General features: G+C 40.0%; 1 protein-coding gene across 3 annotated transcripts in view; it reads left to right on the top strand.

Moving 5' to 3' along the window:
* The window catches only part of LOC126191580 (zinc finger protein 239-like), a 319,091-nt gene that overhangs the window by 137,397 nt on the left and 163,396 nt on the right, over window positions 1-18,298 (top strand). For all 3 annotated transcript variants that reach the window (XM_049932511.1, XM_049932513.1, XM_049932512.1), the window contains exon 5: window positions 4,935-5,002. In XM_049932511.1, coding sequence (XP_049788468.1) covers window positions 4,935-5,002 — 68 coding nt within the window. The remainder of the gene's footprint in view (window positions 1-4,934; window positions 5,003-18,298) is intronic.

Genomic DNA, 18,298 nt, shown 5'->3' with positions numbered 1-18,298 from the left:
TTACAAATTAACAATTTTCAGATTTTTTCCTTTAATTTTTCTATGAAATCTTGCTTCTTGCCAAGTTTTATGATTCCAAGCCAAAGGGAAGCACCCTATAGGTTTTGATGAGGAGTTTTCGAGTATCAAAATATGTGACATAAATAGCCACTTCTTTTTGTTGTACTGACATAGAAGCTTACATTTACAATACTGCAGAGGCTGTAGACCTCAGTATGTGACATAAATTTCAACTTGATAGTCCTTACAAGCTTATATTTGTTACACCGTCAAGGAACTGTAGACCTTAGTATGTGGCGTAAATGTCAACTATTCACGTGCAACAGGAATTTTAACAGACAGACAGCAACAGCAACAACAACAACAACAACAACAACAACTTACAAGATTTCAATTTTTACTGATAGAGGTAGGGAACCCACAAAATAATGAAAATTGCCAAATTCGTAGCTTACTAGGTGGCTGAAGAAATGTGCCCCTTACTGGAACTGTAGCAGACAGCGCCTACTTTTTTTTCTTCATATATGTGTGACAATAGCATCTGTCTTTGTGCAGGTTCCAGAGTTTTGCAGTAATATGGAATCCAGTTAAAGTTTTCAGTCTTGAAAGATGAAATATGAAGAGCATGATGTGCAATCAAAATCACGTACTTTTCCTGAAGATCTACATGTGTTACCTGTTAGTAAATTTCATGGAAATTTTGTTACAAACTGTGGCAACATTACAAGAACTAGAAAATTACAATTCCGTGAATCATGGTTCGAAGGATGGTTGTTGTGCCAATAAGAGTGTACAACAGGAATAACTATCAAGCTCAAAGAATAAATGTACAGCAATAGCTTTCAGTAATAAGAAAAGGCTGTGAATTTTTGGTTAAACAAAGGAGCGAGGAAACCATTAAAACTAACCAGTGTGCATAGACAGTTTTATTTCTTAAAAATTGTGTAACTGGAAGAAGGACTTACATGAAGTAAGAAATATACATCAAAATGAAAATTGCAAAAGTGTTAAAGAAAAACTATTCAAAAGATTTCGAACTACTTATAAGAGACAAACACCATTAGAAGGGGCCAGAAGAATTCGCATTTTGCAATAAATGCAAAACAGATGCAAATTGTGCCTCAAAATGTGAAATTATTTTAGAAATGCAGTTTCATAACAAATTATATCCAGATGAGCTATTTATCAGAGGTAGGTTGAAATACCTGAATTTTCTGCCTAGAATATTCAAAATGTATGCAGTTATTGGCATTTTACATCATCTGGCGAAGCCCAATTGCGCAAGTACCAACGTGCAAAATAAAGTGTACAAATGCAACAACATGTCATTACGTCCAGTGATTGGTGTGATGGTGGTTATGGATGGGTGAATGGTCTGTTTAAGATACACTCGTGTAATGCAACATAGTACTCAGCCATGGGACCTAGCATTTCATAAGAATGAAAGGCTTACATTTGTTTGTTTGCTTAAGGTCAAAAGGTAGTATAATGGGGATAGTTTAAACGTGGCCAGTTAGGTGGCAGATGTTTTGAACTGTAGTTGCATAGAACAACGCTAGAGGTCTGATCTGGACTATGGCGTTAACAATACTTTGCTAACTTCAACAAGCAATTGCGCAGTAGCCATCCCCGAATGCTTTGTGTTGTGTGTTACTCGTTGTTTTCTTTTCTTATTTTGAAATAAGTGTAGTGACTAATCCTGGTCCATCATGGATTTCGATTACGACCCTTACAGCACCAGAAGAGATTGACAATCCCTGTGACAATGTGTCAGTTTTGCTGTAGGCCACTGCCCAGTGGACTGGAGGTGGGGTTTCTTTCTCCCCACTGCTTTCTCCTGTGGTGGTCAAAATTCTAATCTGTTTATGCTCACCGCCATCTGCAACTAGCCTATAGCGCCCACCCAGCACCCACCCTCTGCTATAGCGATTGGAAAACAAAATCTGTAACATTTTTTGACGGTGCTAAAATTCTTCCCCTAATGTTAAAATCGAGTTGACGTACGTTCGGTTCTACTTTACGCTAAATGTCTTGTCATTTCTATCTGTAGCATTGTCAAGCATGGTTGTTAGGCTATGAATGCCCACAAAAGGTCGAAATTAACAGTCCGCAGATTTTTAAATTTTCAAATTGGGTGCAAAAGACACCTTATATCTGAGAGACATTCCGGTAACTAGTGGGAAAATGCTGCTGCTTTGCAACAGAACAATCAGTTTTGAAAGCTTAAATATGGCCAAACGAAGAAAACATAGGGCATTTCAGGAGAAAAAGATGTTGAAGCTTTTGGAAAAGCAAGGATTCCAATAAAAAGTTCCAAATCAGCACTCTTTTTAACAGTTAATTTCAAAGAACTAATAATTTGTTTGTGTTCGCTGATGTTGCGTGTCAACCATTTTGCGAATTTTGCCAAAAATAGATGCTACGTTTTTCAGTTGCTAATCATTACCAAGGGAGATGTATGAGACTGGGCCATCTGAATGGCAAATGAGATGAACATTGCTGATTTCCAGGCTTGTTCGGTTTGATTACACATATTCAAGAAATCAGACTAGATAGGAAAATTCAATACGACAAAAATTACTTAGGAGATGTCATAATAGGCAATACTATAGATAAAATTTGAAACTGATTTGAAGATGAAGCTTACCGTTGTCTCCACATCTGTTTAAAGCCAATCAATGTGGTTTTGTGAAACAACGGCATATAAACCATACTATACCATTTTGGGGCAAAAAAAGATACAGCCAGTTTTGCAGTTTTGCCAGACAAACATGAGTGAATTACAGTTTCTGCAGCTTTATATCATCTTCAAGGACCTGAAGGCAAATTAATAAAAAAAATAAGAAAAGTACTGTTTAGTTGCAAAACGTTTTGTAATCAATTTACCGTACCAAAATCTAGAAAAATGAGAGAGAATAATTTTCAACATTTCATTCAAAAAAAGCTATTAATAGTTGCAGTTGCTCTGATTGGACTCTTGGCCTTGACATGTAACACCTCTCTTTGGGGAGAATGACAAAAAGACAGTTGATATATTTCAGTTTCCACTCAGAACATCTCAAAAAAGAATTTTTTCAACAGTTGAAAGTGTTTTTCAGGGAATTGTCATTTCAACTTTATCAGCAGAGCAGTATTCTTTAACTTCAGTCATTTGTGCATTATCAGTTTGCATCACAATGTTTTTGCGAATTTGATGAATAATTCACATAAGATGATGTCTCTTGCAGGAACACAAGCATTTAAAAGTACTAATACCATAGATAGAATAGTTAAATAAAGTTAAAACATATAATGGATAGTGTCAGTGTTGAACTATGAAGAAATTCAGCTTTAGTCCTCATCTTCAGCTGATTAAGAACAAAATTTTTTGACTCATTTGTATGTGTGATTAGTTCAGATTACTAGAACTAAAGACAAGAGATCCAAAACTGAAGGTAACTAGGTGGATTTCCTATGCTACAACTAGGAAGACATAAAGAGCATTAGAGTCTTCAGCATTTACATCATCGCTTTTAATAAAATATGTTTAAGGGCCTCTACCTTAGTTTGCAGATGGAAACAATTACCTTCTTTCTGAACATAGGAAAAGATCATACAAATGAAAGATAAGTTGCTAGATTATCATCACTAGTTATTAGGAAAATAGAATATATAAGTTACTTCCCTTTGCTATGAAGAAACAAATTATAATGTAGATGGCCGTGTGTAAAATGTTTGCACATGCATCACTACCTTCGAGGGATTGATGTTACAAACACCTAACAACCAAGTGTGTTTTAAGATCTTCGTTACTTATAATTGCCATTAACAACTACAATAAGTACTTCAATCAGTCTGCTTATTTGTGAATGATTTTGTCATTGTTGATAATTTTTATAATTACTCGTGAACTACTGATGATAGTGGATAGGATAAAGAAATTTTCAGGTTGCACACAGTTTATATTTTATTGTGCTAAATAATTTGTGTCAATTTTAATTATTCAATATCATTTCTGTATTCCTGCTTGAGAATGAGATACACCATTACCAATATCCTAGTCCTTATTTTTGACCTTGAGTTGAGTTTGCTGCTGCATTTCCAAATCTCAGTCAGAATTTATGATTCAGCCTAAACATTCTAACTGAATATTTCACAGAGCATCCATTAGGAGAATGGCCTTCTTTCAGCAGCAGCAACAACTCATTGTTCGATAAACTTTCTTTCATTACTCCAGTAGTTCACTTTTACACACACAGCATTTGTCTGCAAATCAGTAAGTCAACAATACCATTTGAGATTTGATCAAAAGTGCCTTTCTTAATTACATATGGTGCCTGAGGCAGCAAGAAACCTTTTATGCTTAACTAGATTTGTAAAAGCTTATTTATCTGATATTTGATTTTGTTTTCCAGACTATCAAGTGTGTTATGGACTACTACTCATGATTCTGAAATTTTGTATTTTGGATATATAAGTAGTTAAAAACTGTGGTATTCTCTTACGTGAATGAAATGATTTTTTATTCTTATAAAACAGCTTCACGTGTCTAGTACAACTGACTGTAATGTACATGTGGGCTAAATATACTTTGTTCTTGGTAGCTGGGACTTTTACCTGTTGCATGTTTTGATTTGCTTTTCTATGTACCACTCAGGGTACATAAACATAATTTGTGCAGATTACACACTTATTTTTTGCATCTCACAAGTACAGATTTGCCTCTGATGTAAATAGATATGCTATTAGAAGCATTATATGCCAAACTATATAAATCACGATTGTGCAGCTGTGTAGACCTCTATGTGCGCACATGCAACAGATAATAGCACCAAATTTCACAAATAGGCAAAATATGTTTGTTCTTAAAAGTCAGTTTCAAAAGACAAGTTGAGAATCTTACAGGTGGGTTGTAGTCCTGTGTATTTATATGGTGATACCAATTCTATTTCCAGATGCCAGATCTGCCCCTATCGCTCAAAGCGTTCATGTCACCTAACTGTTCACTTAAGAACTCATACAGGTAAGTCATTTGATAGAGAAACTTATGATATTTTGCTTCAGGTAGGATTTCCAAGTATCACATGAAGTGTTAACACTTTACACATTGTGCTACAGCATTGAAGAGCTGGTACTAGATTTTCAGGTGGTGTGAATATAGCTTGTTATGTTTGAGTATAGTTTATTTTCCACACCTTATCAAAATTTGTGAACTACCATTGTTTATGATTTAAAAAAGCAATGGGTTGTTACTGATTTCAATGATTCTGGGCAAGACTATGTTGATCTGAGTAATCTTTCAGGTGATTTGCTATTTTGTCAAATGATTTTTGATGTTGAACTGTAAACATTTTGAGCTTCTTATTAATTCTCCATGCCAGTAACTGCAAACTTGTTGAGTGGACAAGGCAATATATCAGTAATCTCCTTTGGAGATAAGCAGTTTAGTCTGACCGAAGAAACCAAAAAACTTTTTCAGTTAGTAACTTGCTTAATGTAAGTTCTGTTTGTTATGCCATAGATAGTTTTACTTCAGGGTTGTTTTACGATGAACTCAGATGAGATTAATGAGGCCTTGTTTCTCGTGTCTTTGAAAACTGCATCTTCTAGATTTTCATAATCTTCTGCTTCTTTGTCTTCTCCTTCTTCTATTTTCCTGGCCTTTATCCTGTATCTTCATGGAATTATCATGTTTTTCTGGATTTGGCAGTGTTAGTCATAGAAGATGGCTGGATATCCTGTTGTTGCCTCCCCCACTCCTCACCCAGGAGCAAATTTGTGTACCACATCTGCCTAGTGTGAGAATGTTTTCGAATTTTCTAACTGAGACAGGACATGGGTACTAGTCCAGTATTCACCAAGTTAGGTATGAGGAACTGTCAAAAAAATCACAGTCAGGCTGGCTGGTGCACTGGCCTCCATCGTTAATCTGCCAAGTGGATTCGATACAGGGCTGGTGCCCCTGCCCTCTACATTCCAAAAGCAGCATGCCAAAGCACACTATTGAGGCAGGTCAATCATGCAGAATATCTTATAGCACAAAACTTAAATATATGTTGTCTGTTCCTGTCATGATAAAGAAATTATTTACTTGTAGATTTTTAAAATATAAGTGAATAAATCAAGCTCATTCTGGATAAATGGCAATATCTCTCCCCCCCCTCCTCCCACACACCCACCCACCCACCCACCCACCACCTAATAATGTATTGCTGTGAGCTGTACTGATAATATATTGCTGTGAGCTGTGCTGCATGTTACGTGCAGTAGCAGTTAGCGTCGCTGGGTGTCATGATGTGTTCACCTGTTCTGATCTGATCATCTGCAAATATTTTTTGCTAGGGAACTCAGCAATGCTTCACAAGTGCTAAATGTGTATGGCAGTTTGATATACATCCTAATTTCCTTCTCAACCCTCTCTCTGTCCATCTCCTCCTCGCTCTCCCTGTCCATCTCCTCCTTCCCCCTCTCTAAGTCTATATTTTCCCCATGTCAGCCCATCTCCTCTTCCCTTCTCTCTGACCTTAATTCTTATTCATTGTTGTTATGAGTGAAACATGGACTGGGTGTTGAAGTTGCTTAACATGAATGGGTAAATCAGTCGGGATCATTGGCATACGGAGGATGAGAGACCTTTCTTGCAGTTGAATCTGTGACAGTGGTTTGTCTGCAAACAGGTAGAATAACAAAGTTTCAGATTATTCAGATTCTGTAGCAGTTTTCTGTTGAAACGGACTGTGAGAATTTTTTCTTAAAATCATATGTAAGGCAAAAGAATATATATGGGAGAAAAAGTGTCTGATGGTTTAAATTCCGCACTGTCACAGTTAAAATTGACTGCTAGAAAGGAAACAAAACTGCACATCTTCACAGCCCAGCACAACATAGCATTTGCTTTCTCACAGTAATTTTTAATAGAAAACCTGTGCATTGTTGTTTGAAAAATATACAACCTATGTCTGTCTGAGTACTTACTAGAGTATCTTATAAAAATTTGAAATAAGTGGTTAAGGACTTTTAAGATTTTGCTAACAACTTTTGCATATTACATATGTATTATTTATATATTAAAAATATGTAAACTATGTCCATCCAAATATTTATTATAGTATCATGTAAATATTTGAAGTAAATCAGTCAAGAATTGTTTCAGATTTTTGCTTACATTGTTTTCTCTTTATATAGTATACATATGTTTGTATACCATATACCGTAAAAATATAGAGCCTACCATATTTAGTCAAATCTAAGCCGCACTTTTTTTCCGGTTTTTGTAATCCAAAAAGCCGCCTGCAGCTTAGAATCGAGTGCAAAGCAAGTGGAAGTTCTGAAAAATGTTGGTAGGTGCCGCCACAACTAACTTCTGCCATCGAATATATGTAGCGCTGCACAGGCATGCTTAGTAGGCACAAAGATAAATACTGGCGCCAAAACCTCCGCGTCAGTAAATAAATTAAAAAAAAAAGTAGAAGTTTCGACCACTGCATGTTCATTCATTATCCAATGAAGTAAATACAAATTCCGTATTGTTCATCTTCGAATGTAGCAGAATTTCAATGTACTATGAAAATCCGACATGGAAGACTGGGATGTTTGTCAATATGGCCAACTCTACTTTCTGAATTTTTTCCTACCTGTGAGAAGAGATGGTTGCTAATAGGAACCTGATGAAATGTGAATCACATGCAGTATTCTCTTCACCATAAGAATAATACGAATATCAACATTTTGTCATGTATTCTTTCATGTTTGCTGCTATCTCATTTAAATCCTGCCTGCCTAATAAACTTCGAAATTAGAGTGAGACAACAGCAAACGCGGAAGAATATGCGTATCGTGTCATGTTTATATTCGTATTATTCTTATGCCTAATAGTGATACTGTCAGAAATGAAGCACGGCAACTGACTAGATTTTTAATTCTAAGATGACTAATTTCTGTGCAGAATTTGATGTACTAAAGAAGCGGCCGCAAAGATTTTCAAACGGAGAAACATTTTCGCCTAACTCTCGTTGAGAACATGTTCTATCATGCGCAGTCTATTATTTGGTTCTTGTTGATCATTATCAAAGAAAGCAACAGTGTAAGTAACAACAAATAGCAGTCTCTTGCCATTGTTTCGCTAATGAGACGATTACTCTCTCTTTTTTTTGAATTGTAAGCGGCGGTAGCGCGCACAAAAGCAAGCCATGCCGCGAGCGGGGACAGGCCGTAAACACGCACTATCAGAATGCGCAAACAATGCGTGACGCAGTACAGTAATACATTTTCAGCTTAGAGTGACGCAAACACCTATAACAAAGAAAACAGCACTTATCAGATCAAAGCAAAATAAGCAATCGATTCAAACCAGACGAAGCACGTGAAAAAGGAAGGGTACCCGTATAAATACAGACGGAGCACCTGACGCATAGCAATGGCTACCTGGTAAAGCTTAACTGCTAAGCTTACGACTCGAACCAAACTACTGTAGCTGTATCGTCATTCATTCGACCTAAATTGTGTCTCATATTATAATGGAGCAACTTTGTTTCGATTTGGAGGTGCGGCCTAAAACTTTACTCTCCCCTTGAATTTTGAGTCTCAAATTTCCGGTGCGGCTTAATAGATTCGGGAATTTTTTTTTCCTTTATTTCAAGTCTCATTTTTCAGGTGCGGCTTAGATTGGAGTGCGGCTTAGATTCGAGTAAATACGGTATGACTTTTCATCTGTTTGTTAGAATATCAGGTAAAAATTTGAACTAAACAAGTCAAGAACTTTTTGAGGTTTTTGCTAGCAACATTTTCCCTTTATATGCTGTATACCTATTTATTTACCATATATATTAAAAATATGTTGTTAATGTTTGTCCAAACATTTGTGTATTGTGTATTAAACCGAGAACCTAGAAACGACAGAGAGGCTTCATACCCCACAACAGGCCACAGCAGTCAACCCACCCCACCAACGCCCCACACCAAACCAAGGGTTATTGTGCAGTTCAGCCCCCAATGGATCCCCTCCCCCTCCCCCACAAACATCTCATACCAGATGAGTGTAATGCCAAATGCTTGCGTGGTAGAGTAATTATGGTGTACATGTACATTGAGACAGTGTTTGCACAACAATCGCCGACATAGTGTAACTGAGGCGAAATAAGGGGAACCAGCCCGCATTCGCCGAGGTGGATGTAAATCCACCTTGAAAACCACCCACAGGCTGGCTGGCACTAATCTGCTGGGCAGATTCGTGCTGGGGACCGGCATGCCTTCCCGCTCGGGAAGAGCGTGTTGGACCTCGTGGCTAGCCAGGTGGGCTGTCCAAACAATTAGTAGATCATCTTGTAAATATCAGAAGTAAATTGGCACAAATTTTGTTTAGAGTAGTGCTTAATAATTTGAAGTAAAGCAGTCAAGAACTTACGTGAAATTTTGGTGACAATGTGAAACAATATCTAGTCTTCATGTAGTAGTAAACATTTTTACATACATATTAATATATTGTATATACTAAAAAATATATAGCCTAAGTCCATCCAAATGTTTATGAGATTGTTGTGTAAATATTTGAAATAAGTTGGTCAAGAACTTTTTGAGAATTTTGCTCCCAACATTCCCCTTTATACAGTATATATTTATTGTATTTAAAAATGTGTATCCTATGACATTCTGAGCATTTATTAGAGTATCATGTAAAAATATGGAGAAAGTCAGTAAAGAATTTTTGAGATTTTTGGCAACTAAGTTAAATGATGCCTTTCTTTATATGGTAGTATAGATTTAGAATTTAAACAATGCAAAATCCAAGATAGAATATCGACAGTGTTATGAAAAGGATAGATTGCTACTCACCATATAGAGGAGATGTTGAGTTGCAGACAAGCACAACAAAAAGCCTGCTATATATTTGAGTTTTAGGCCAAAAGGCCTTCTTTTAAAGTAGAAAACACACACAAATTCATGCAAGCACAGCTCGCACACGCAACTAGAGTCCCTGGTCATTGAGGGAGGACTGTGAGCAAATGTGCTGATGGGAGAAGTGATCTGTGGGTGGTGGGGATAAGAAGCTCCTCCCTCCCCGCCCCAGTCTCCTCCTTGCTCTCTCCACCCAGAGTCCAGCCTCAGTGCCCAGAGACAGTGGTAATGCATGTGTGAGTTGTGCTTGTGTGAATATACAGGGTGTTTCAAAAATGACCGGTATATTTGAAACGGCAATAAAAACTAAACGAGCAGCGATAGAAATACACCGTTTGTTGCAATATGCTTGGGACAACAGTACATTTCCAGGCAGACAAACTTTCGAAATTACAGTAGTTACAATTTTCAACAACAGATGGAGCTGCGGTCTGGGAAACTCTATAGTACGATATTTTCCACATATCCACCATGCGTAGCAATAATATGGCGTAGTCTCTGAATGAAATTACCCGAAACCTTTGACAACGTGTCTGGCGGAATGGCTTCACATGCCGATGAGATGTACTGCTTCAGCTGTTCAATTGTTTCTGGATTCTGGCGGTACACCTGGTCTTTCAAGTGTCCCCACAGAAAGAAGTCACAGGGGTTCATGTCTGGCGAATAGGGAGGCCAATCCACGCCGCCTCCTGTATGTTTCGGATAGCCCAAAGCAATCACACGATCATCGAAATATTCATTCAGGAAATTAAAGACGTCGGCCGTGCGATGTGGCCGGGCACCATCTTGCATAAACCACGAGGTGTTCGCAGTGTCGTCTAAGGCAGTTTGTACCACCACAAATTCACGAAGAATGTCCAGATAGCGTGATGCAGTAATCGTTTCGGATCTGAAAAATGGGCCAATGATTCCTTTGGAAGAAATGGCGGCCCAGACCAGTACTTTTTGAGGATGCAGGGACGATGGGACTGCAACATGGGGCTTTTCGGTTCCCCATATGCGCCAGTTCTGTTTATTGACGAAGCCGTCCAGGTAAAAATAAGCTTCGTCAGTAAACCAAATGCTGCCCACATGCTTATCGCCGTCATCAATCCTGTGCACTATATCGTTAGCGAATGTCTCTCGTGCAGCAAAGGTAGCGGCGCTGAGGGGTTGCCGCGTTTGAATTTTGTACGGATAGAGGTGTAAGCTCTGGCGCATGAGACGATACGTGGACGTTGGCGTCATTTGGACCACAGCTGCAACACGGCGAACGGAAACCCGAGGCCGCTGTTGGATCACCTGCTGCACTAGCTGCGCGTTGCCCTCTGTGGTTGCCGTACGCGGTCGCCCTACCTTTCCAGCACATTCATCCGTCACGTTCCCAGTCCGTTGAAATTTTTCAAACAGATCCTTTATTGTATCGCTTTTCGGTCCTTTGGTTACATTAAACCTCCATTGAAAACTTCGTCTTGTTGCAACAACACTGTGTTCTAGGCGGTGGAATTCCAACACCAGAAAAATCCTCTGTTCTAAGGAATAAACCATGTTGTCTACAGCACACTTGCACGTTGTGAACAGCACACGCTTACAGCAGAAAGACGACGTACAGCGTGACGCACCCACAGACTGCGTTGACTTCTAGATCTTTCACATCACTTGCAGCGCCATCTGTTGTTGAAAATTGTAACTACTGTAATTTCGAATGTTTATCCGCCTGAAAATGTACTGTTGTCCCAACCATATTGCAACAAACGTTGTATTTCTATCGCTGCTCGTTTAGTTTTTATTGCCGTTTCAAATATACCGGTCATTTTTGAAACACCCTGTATGTATGTGTATTCATGTGTGATCTCCTGTACCTAGGCAGTGCTACCTGTGAAAGCAGTTGTTTGATTTACAAACTTAGCTTCATCCACTGTGCTGCTTTCTATGTGGGCATAACAACTAACAAGCAGTCTGTCCACATAAATGGACAACGACAAACTGTGGCTAAGAGACAGCGGGACCACCCAGAGACAGTGGGACCACCCAGTTGCTGAACATGCAGCCCAATGGAATGTGCTCCACTTCAGTTACTGCTCCATAGCTTGTGGCATTTGGATCTTTCAAACCAACAACAGCTTCTCTGTAATGCACCCCCCCCCCCCCCCCCCCCGGCCTTAACCTTTATTAGCCCCTGTCCTTCAACTAATCTACCCCTTCTGTACTCCCACTCCAGCACTGAACAGTCTTCTATTCCACCAAAACGCCCACTAGTCCTTTCCCCTTTCTCTACTTTTCTCCTTTACCACTCGCCTACACCCCCCCTCCCACACCCCAAACCTCCCAACTGCACCTAGCAGTCCTACCCTACTCCCACCAAGTCCCTGCATGCTCCCACTAGCAGCAAAACACCCTCCCTCAGCCCTACCTTGCTATCCCTCCTCCTCCCTGTCCCAACCTCCACCCTACCCCACCACCTACAGTACACTTCTCCCATCAGTGTAGTTGCTCACAGTTGGACCTCAGTGGCCAGAGACTGTGTAAAATGCCAGACATATGGTTACCACCCCTGCATTATGTATTACTAGATCAATACTCTTATATCTTCAGCTATAATTAAATTGAATTACTTTTCAATAATAAGAAAATGGCTTCTAGAAGTATAATAGCAGTACCAAACAATAGTAGCTACCATACCCTTTGGACCGTAAACAATCAAAATCAGATTCAGGAAATTAATATATAGAAAATGTTTAGATAAAAGAATAATATATTTCGTTCTCGTCATGGAGGGAATTAAATCTCGAGCCTAATTAACAAAATATAGGTAATTGATCATTTAGCATTGTTAGAATGCTTATTTCTGCAATTTCAATATTAATGTGATTTTTATGTGTTAGAAAATTTCTTAAACATGTTCTAGCAAAGTAGGGAGTATTATAGAGTGTTTGATAATGTTGTTAAACTATTTCATATTATAAATTATTATAGCCAGTAGTACATTGTAGGAAGAGTATAAATACTTGGCCTCGAGTAGTGTTAGGGCAGTTGAGTGTTGGACCTACTAGAGGACAGATCTGTTCGTACAGTTGAGATAAGCTCTTGGAGCATGATTCAGGGTTAGATTTACAATAGAGCAACTCGTGGGTTGTACATTTTCTTTAACAGCATATTATAACAGTGCAGTGATGGATTATATCGGTGTATTATGCAGTTTGATTTAATATCGCCAAAGGCAGAATGATATGTGACTTTATATTCGTACTTTGTTGAGTACTAGTGTTGACCAATGCAATGGACCTCACACAGGTATTTATATCAAATTACTGCATCTGGACTATTTACTATCGCCAGTGTAGAATGTACTACAATTGGTTAGCTGTAGTAGTAACAATGAGGGTTATTACACTGAAGATTGATCATGAGCTCATAACATGCAGGTTTTGAAGTGAATAAATATAAATACTTACTTTACTTCAGTTGTGGCCTACAACATTGTAGTGAAATTCATCATGGTATCCTGTATTTATTGAACAAGCATATTTTAGCTCATCTATGCAGTTGTCAAGGGACACCAAAGGCAAGGTATTCTCAAGTATTTAAACCATTTTTAACTACTCGCTAACTGGTGGGACATTGCAAGTGGTCATGTGCGTGTGAGTTGTGCTTGCATTAATGTTCGTGTTTTTTCTACTTTGGAAGAATGGAATTTGTTGTGCCTCTGTGCGACTCAACATCTCCTCTATATGGTGAGTAGCAATCTATCCTTGTTATAATATTCTTTAGTATTTATCTTTTCTCGGTTTTTGAACTTTCATATGTTTGTAATGTTTGCATATTCTGGAGTGTTCAGTGTTGGTATAAATAGCAACACTCTCCATCTAGGAATTAGTTCTGTTCTGTGTGTATGTTAATGCCCCTAAGATATGGGCTTTCAGTGTTAAGAGTTGGACTTCACTGTTGACCCTACTTTGAATTATGTTTGCATGACATGACATGACATGACATTGTTAGTGAAGATGCTGGGTTCTTCCAAACATCTACTTCACTGTGGCTCCAATTGGGGAACACAAGCTGTTGCCTATGTGAACATGAAATGAGAACAAGCAGTACAGAAGATGTGACTGAGTCACCATATATAGCAGATGGCATGACATATTGTGTTTGGAAAATGTGTGCTTTTATTTGGATGGCAGTGGTTCAAGAGCAATGAAGAGAAGCTTGATAGAGGGGACAAATTCCACGCTGGACTGAAGAAACCACTTGGTGGCAATCAGCAGCAAGCTGCATAGTTGAAGAAGAATTAAAGAATGGGACACAACATCGTGGAGAAACAATGTGGTCTTACATACAGAATGTTTTGGTCCTGTGCCATATTGTGAATTCGAATGTGACAGAAACTGACAAAATCACAAATTTGATAAGAGGAATTGCAGAAGACATGTACCAAGATCTTATAGTAAAGGATGTTGCAGCAAAATAAGAATTCATGAAGTAGTGCCAGCACATTGAGGAAGCGAAAAAAAGAAAAAGGGGAGGGGGGTGGGGATATATATATATATATATATATATATATATATATATATATATATATATATATATATATATATATATATATATATATATATATATATATATAAAAAAACAAAGATGATGTGACTTACCAAATGAAAGTGCTGGCAGGTCGACAGACGAACACAGACAAACACAAACATACACACAAAATTCAAGCTTTCGCAACAAACTGTTGCCTCATCAGGTAAGAGGGAAGGAGAGGGAAAGACGAAAGGATGTGGGTTTTAAGGGACAAATTTGTCTGCTTGTGTCTGTATATGTGTGGATGGATATGTGTGTGTGTGCGCGAGTGTATACCCGTCCTTTTTTCCCCCTAAGGTAAGTCTTTCCGCTCCCGGGACTGGAATGACTCCTTACCCTCTCCCTTAAAACCCACATCCTTTCGTCTTTCCCTCTCCTTCCCTCTTTCCTGATGAGGCAACAGTTTGTTGCGAAAGCTTGAATTTTGTGTGTATGTTTGTGTTCGTCTGTGTTCGTCTGTCGACCTGCCAGCACTTTCATTGGGTAAGTCACATCATCTTTGTTTTTAGATGTATTTTTCCTACGTGGAATGTTTCCCCTCTATTATATATATATATATATATATATATATATATATATATATATATATATATATATATATATATATATAATAGAGGGAAACATTCCACGTGGGAAAAATATATTTAAAAAGAAAGATGTTGAGACTTACCCAACAAAAGCGCTGGCAGGTCGATAGACACACAAATAAACACAAACATACACACAAAACTCTAGCTTTCGCAACCAACGGTTGCCTCGTCAGGAAAGAGGGAAGGAGAAGGAAAGACAAAAGGATATGGGTTTTAAGGGAGAGGGTAAGGAGTCATTCCAATCCCGGGAGCGGAAAGACTTACCTTAGGGGGAAAAAAGGACAGGTATACACTCGCACACACACACATATCCATCCATACATACAAGACACAAGCAGACATGTCTGCTTGTGTCTTGTATGTATGGATGGATATGTGTGTGTGTGCGAGTGTATACCTGTCCTTTTTTCCCCCTAAGGTAAGTCTTTCCGCTCCCGGGATTGGAATGACTCCTTACCCTCTCCCTTAAAACCCATATCCTTTTGTCTTTCCTTCTCCTTCCCTCTTTCCTGACGAGGCAACCGTTGGTTGCGAAAGCTAGAGTTTTGTGTGTATGTTTGTGTTTATTTGTGTGTCTATCGACCTGCCAGCGCTTTTGTTGGGTAAGTCTCAACATCTTTCTTTTTAAATATATATATATATATATATATATATATATATATATATATATATATATAATAGAGGGAAACATTCCACGTGGGAAAAATATATTTAAAAAGAAAGATGATGAGACTTACCCAACAAAAGCGCTGGCAGGTCGATAGACACACAAATAAACACAAACATACACACAAAACTCTAGCTTTCGCAACCAACGGTTGCCTCGTCAGGAAAGAGGGAAGGAGAAGGAAAGACAAAAGGATTGGGTTTTAAGGGAGAGGGTAAGGAGTCATTCCAATCCCGGGAGCGGAAAGACTTACCTTAGGGGGAAAAAAGGACAGGTTTACACTCGCACACACACACATATCCATCCACACATACACAGACACAAGCAGACATTTGTAAAGGCAAAGAGTTTGGGCAGAGATGTCAGTCGGGACGGAAATACAGAGGCAAAGATGATGTTGAAAGACAGGTGAGGTATGAGCGGCGGCAGATTGAAATTAGCGGAGATTGAGGCCTGGCGGATAGCGAGAAGAGAGTATATGCTGAAGGGCAAGTTCCCATCTCCGGAGTTCTGACAGGTTGGTGTTAGTGGGAAGTATCCAGATAACCCGGACGGTGTAACACTGTGCCAAGATGTGCTGGCCGTGCACCAAGGCATGTTTAGCCACAGGGTGATCCTCATTACCAACAAACACTGTCTGCCTGTGTCCATTCATGCGAATGGACAGTTTGTTGCTGGTCATTCCCACATAGAACGCTTCACAGTGTAGGCAGGTCAGTTGGTAAATCACGTGGGTGCTTTCACACGTGGCTCTGCCTTTGATCGTGTACACCTTCCGGGTTACAGGACTGGAATAGGTGGTGGTGGGAGGGTGCATGGGACAGGTTTTACACCGGGGGCGGTTACAGGGGTAGGAGCCAGAGGGTAGGGAAGGTGGTTTGGGGATTTCATAGGGATGAACTAAGAGGTTACGAAGGTTAGGTGGACGGCGGAAAGACACTCTTGGTGGAGTGGGGAGGATTTCATGAAGGATGGATCTCATTTCAGGGCAGGATTTGAGGAAGTCGTATCCCTGCTGGAGAGCCACATTCAGAATCTGATCCAGTCCCGGAAAGTATCCTGTCACAAGTGGGGCACTTTTGGGGTTCTTCTGTGGAAGGTTCCGGGTTTGAGGAGATGAGGAAGTGGCTCTGGTTATTTGCTTCTGTACCAGGTCGGGAGGGTAGTTACGGGATGCAAAAGCGGTTTTCAGGTTGTTGGTGTAATGGTTCAAGGATTCCGGACTGGAGCAGATTCGTTTGCCACGAAGACCTAGGCTGTAGGGAAGGGACCGTTTGATGTGGAATGGGTGGCAGCTGTCGTAATGGAGGTACTGTTGCTTGTTGGTGGGTTTGATGTGGACGGACGTGTGAAGCTGGCCATTGGACAGGTGGAGGTCAACGTCAAGGAAAGTGGCATGGGATTTAGAGTAGGACCAGGTGAATCTGATGGAACCAAAGGAGTTGAGGTTGGAGAGGAAATTCTGGAGTTCTTCTTCACTGTGAGTCCAGATCATGAAAATGTCATCAATAAATCTGTACCAAACTTTGGGTTGGCAGGCCTGGGTAACCAAGAAGGCTTCCTCTAAGCGACCCATGAATAGGTTGGCGTACGAGGGGGCCATCCTGGTACCCATGGCTGTTCCCTTTAATTGTTGGTATGTCTGGCCTTCAAAAGTGAAGTAGTTGTGGGTCAGGATGAAGCTGGCTAAGGTAATGAGGAAAGAGGTTTTAGGTAGGGCGGCAGGTGATCGGCGTGAAAGGAAGTGCTCCATCGCAGCGAGGCCCTGGACATGCGGAATATTTGTGTATAAGGAAGTGGCATCAATGGTTACAAGGATGGTTTCCGGGGGTAACAGACTGGGTAGGGATTCCAGGCGTTCGAGAAAGTGGTTGGTGTCTTTGATGAAGGATGGGAGACTGCATGTAATGGGTTGAAGGTGTTGATCTATGTAGGCAGAGATGCGTTCTGTGGGGGCTTGGTAACCAGCTACAATGGGACGGCCGGGATGATTGGGTTTGTGAATTTTGGGAAGAAGGTAGAAGGTGGGGGTGCGGGGTGTTGGTGGGGTCAGGAGGTTGATGGAGTCAGGTGAAAGGTTTTGTAGGGGGCCTAAGGTTCTGAGGATTCCTTGAAGCTCCGCCTGGACATCAGGAATGGGATTACCATGGCAAACTTTGTAAGTAGTGTTGTCTGAAAGCTGACGCAGTCCCTCAGCCACATACTCCCGACGATCAAGTACCACAGTCGTGGAACCCTTGTCCGCCGGAAGAATGACGATGGATTGGTCAGCCTTCAGATCACGGATAGCCTGGGCTTCAGCAGTGGTGATGTTGGGAGTAGGATTAAGGTTTTTTAAGAAGGATTGAGAGGCAAGGCTGGAAGTCAGAAATTCCTGGAAGGTTAGGAGAGGGTGATTTTGAGGAAGAGGAGGTGGGTCCCGCTGTGACGGAGGACGGAACTGTTCCAGGCATGGTTCAATTTGGATAGTATCTTGGGGAATTGGATCATTGGGAGTAGGATTAGGATCATTTTTCTTCGTGGCAAAGTGATATTTCCAGCAGAGAGTACGGCTGTAGGACAGTAAATCTTTGACAAGGGCTGTTTGGTTAAATCTGGGAGTGGGGCT

This window comes from Schistocerca cancellata, chromosome 6 (genome assembly GCF_023864275.1).
Source record: "Schistocerca cancellata isolate TAMUIC-IGC-003103 chromosome 6, iqSchCanc2.1, whole genome shotgun sequence".
Taxonomy (NCBI): Eukaryota; Metazoa; Arthropoda; class Insecta; order Orthoptera; family Acrididae; genus Schistocerca; species Schistocerca cancellata.
Note: the sequence above shows the minus strand (reverse complement) of the source record. Positions and strands in the feature narration are given on the sequence as shown.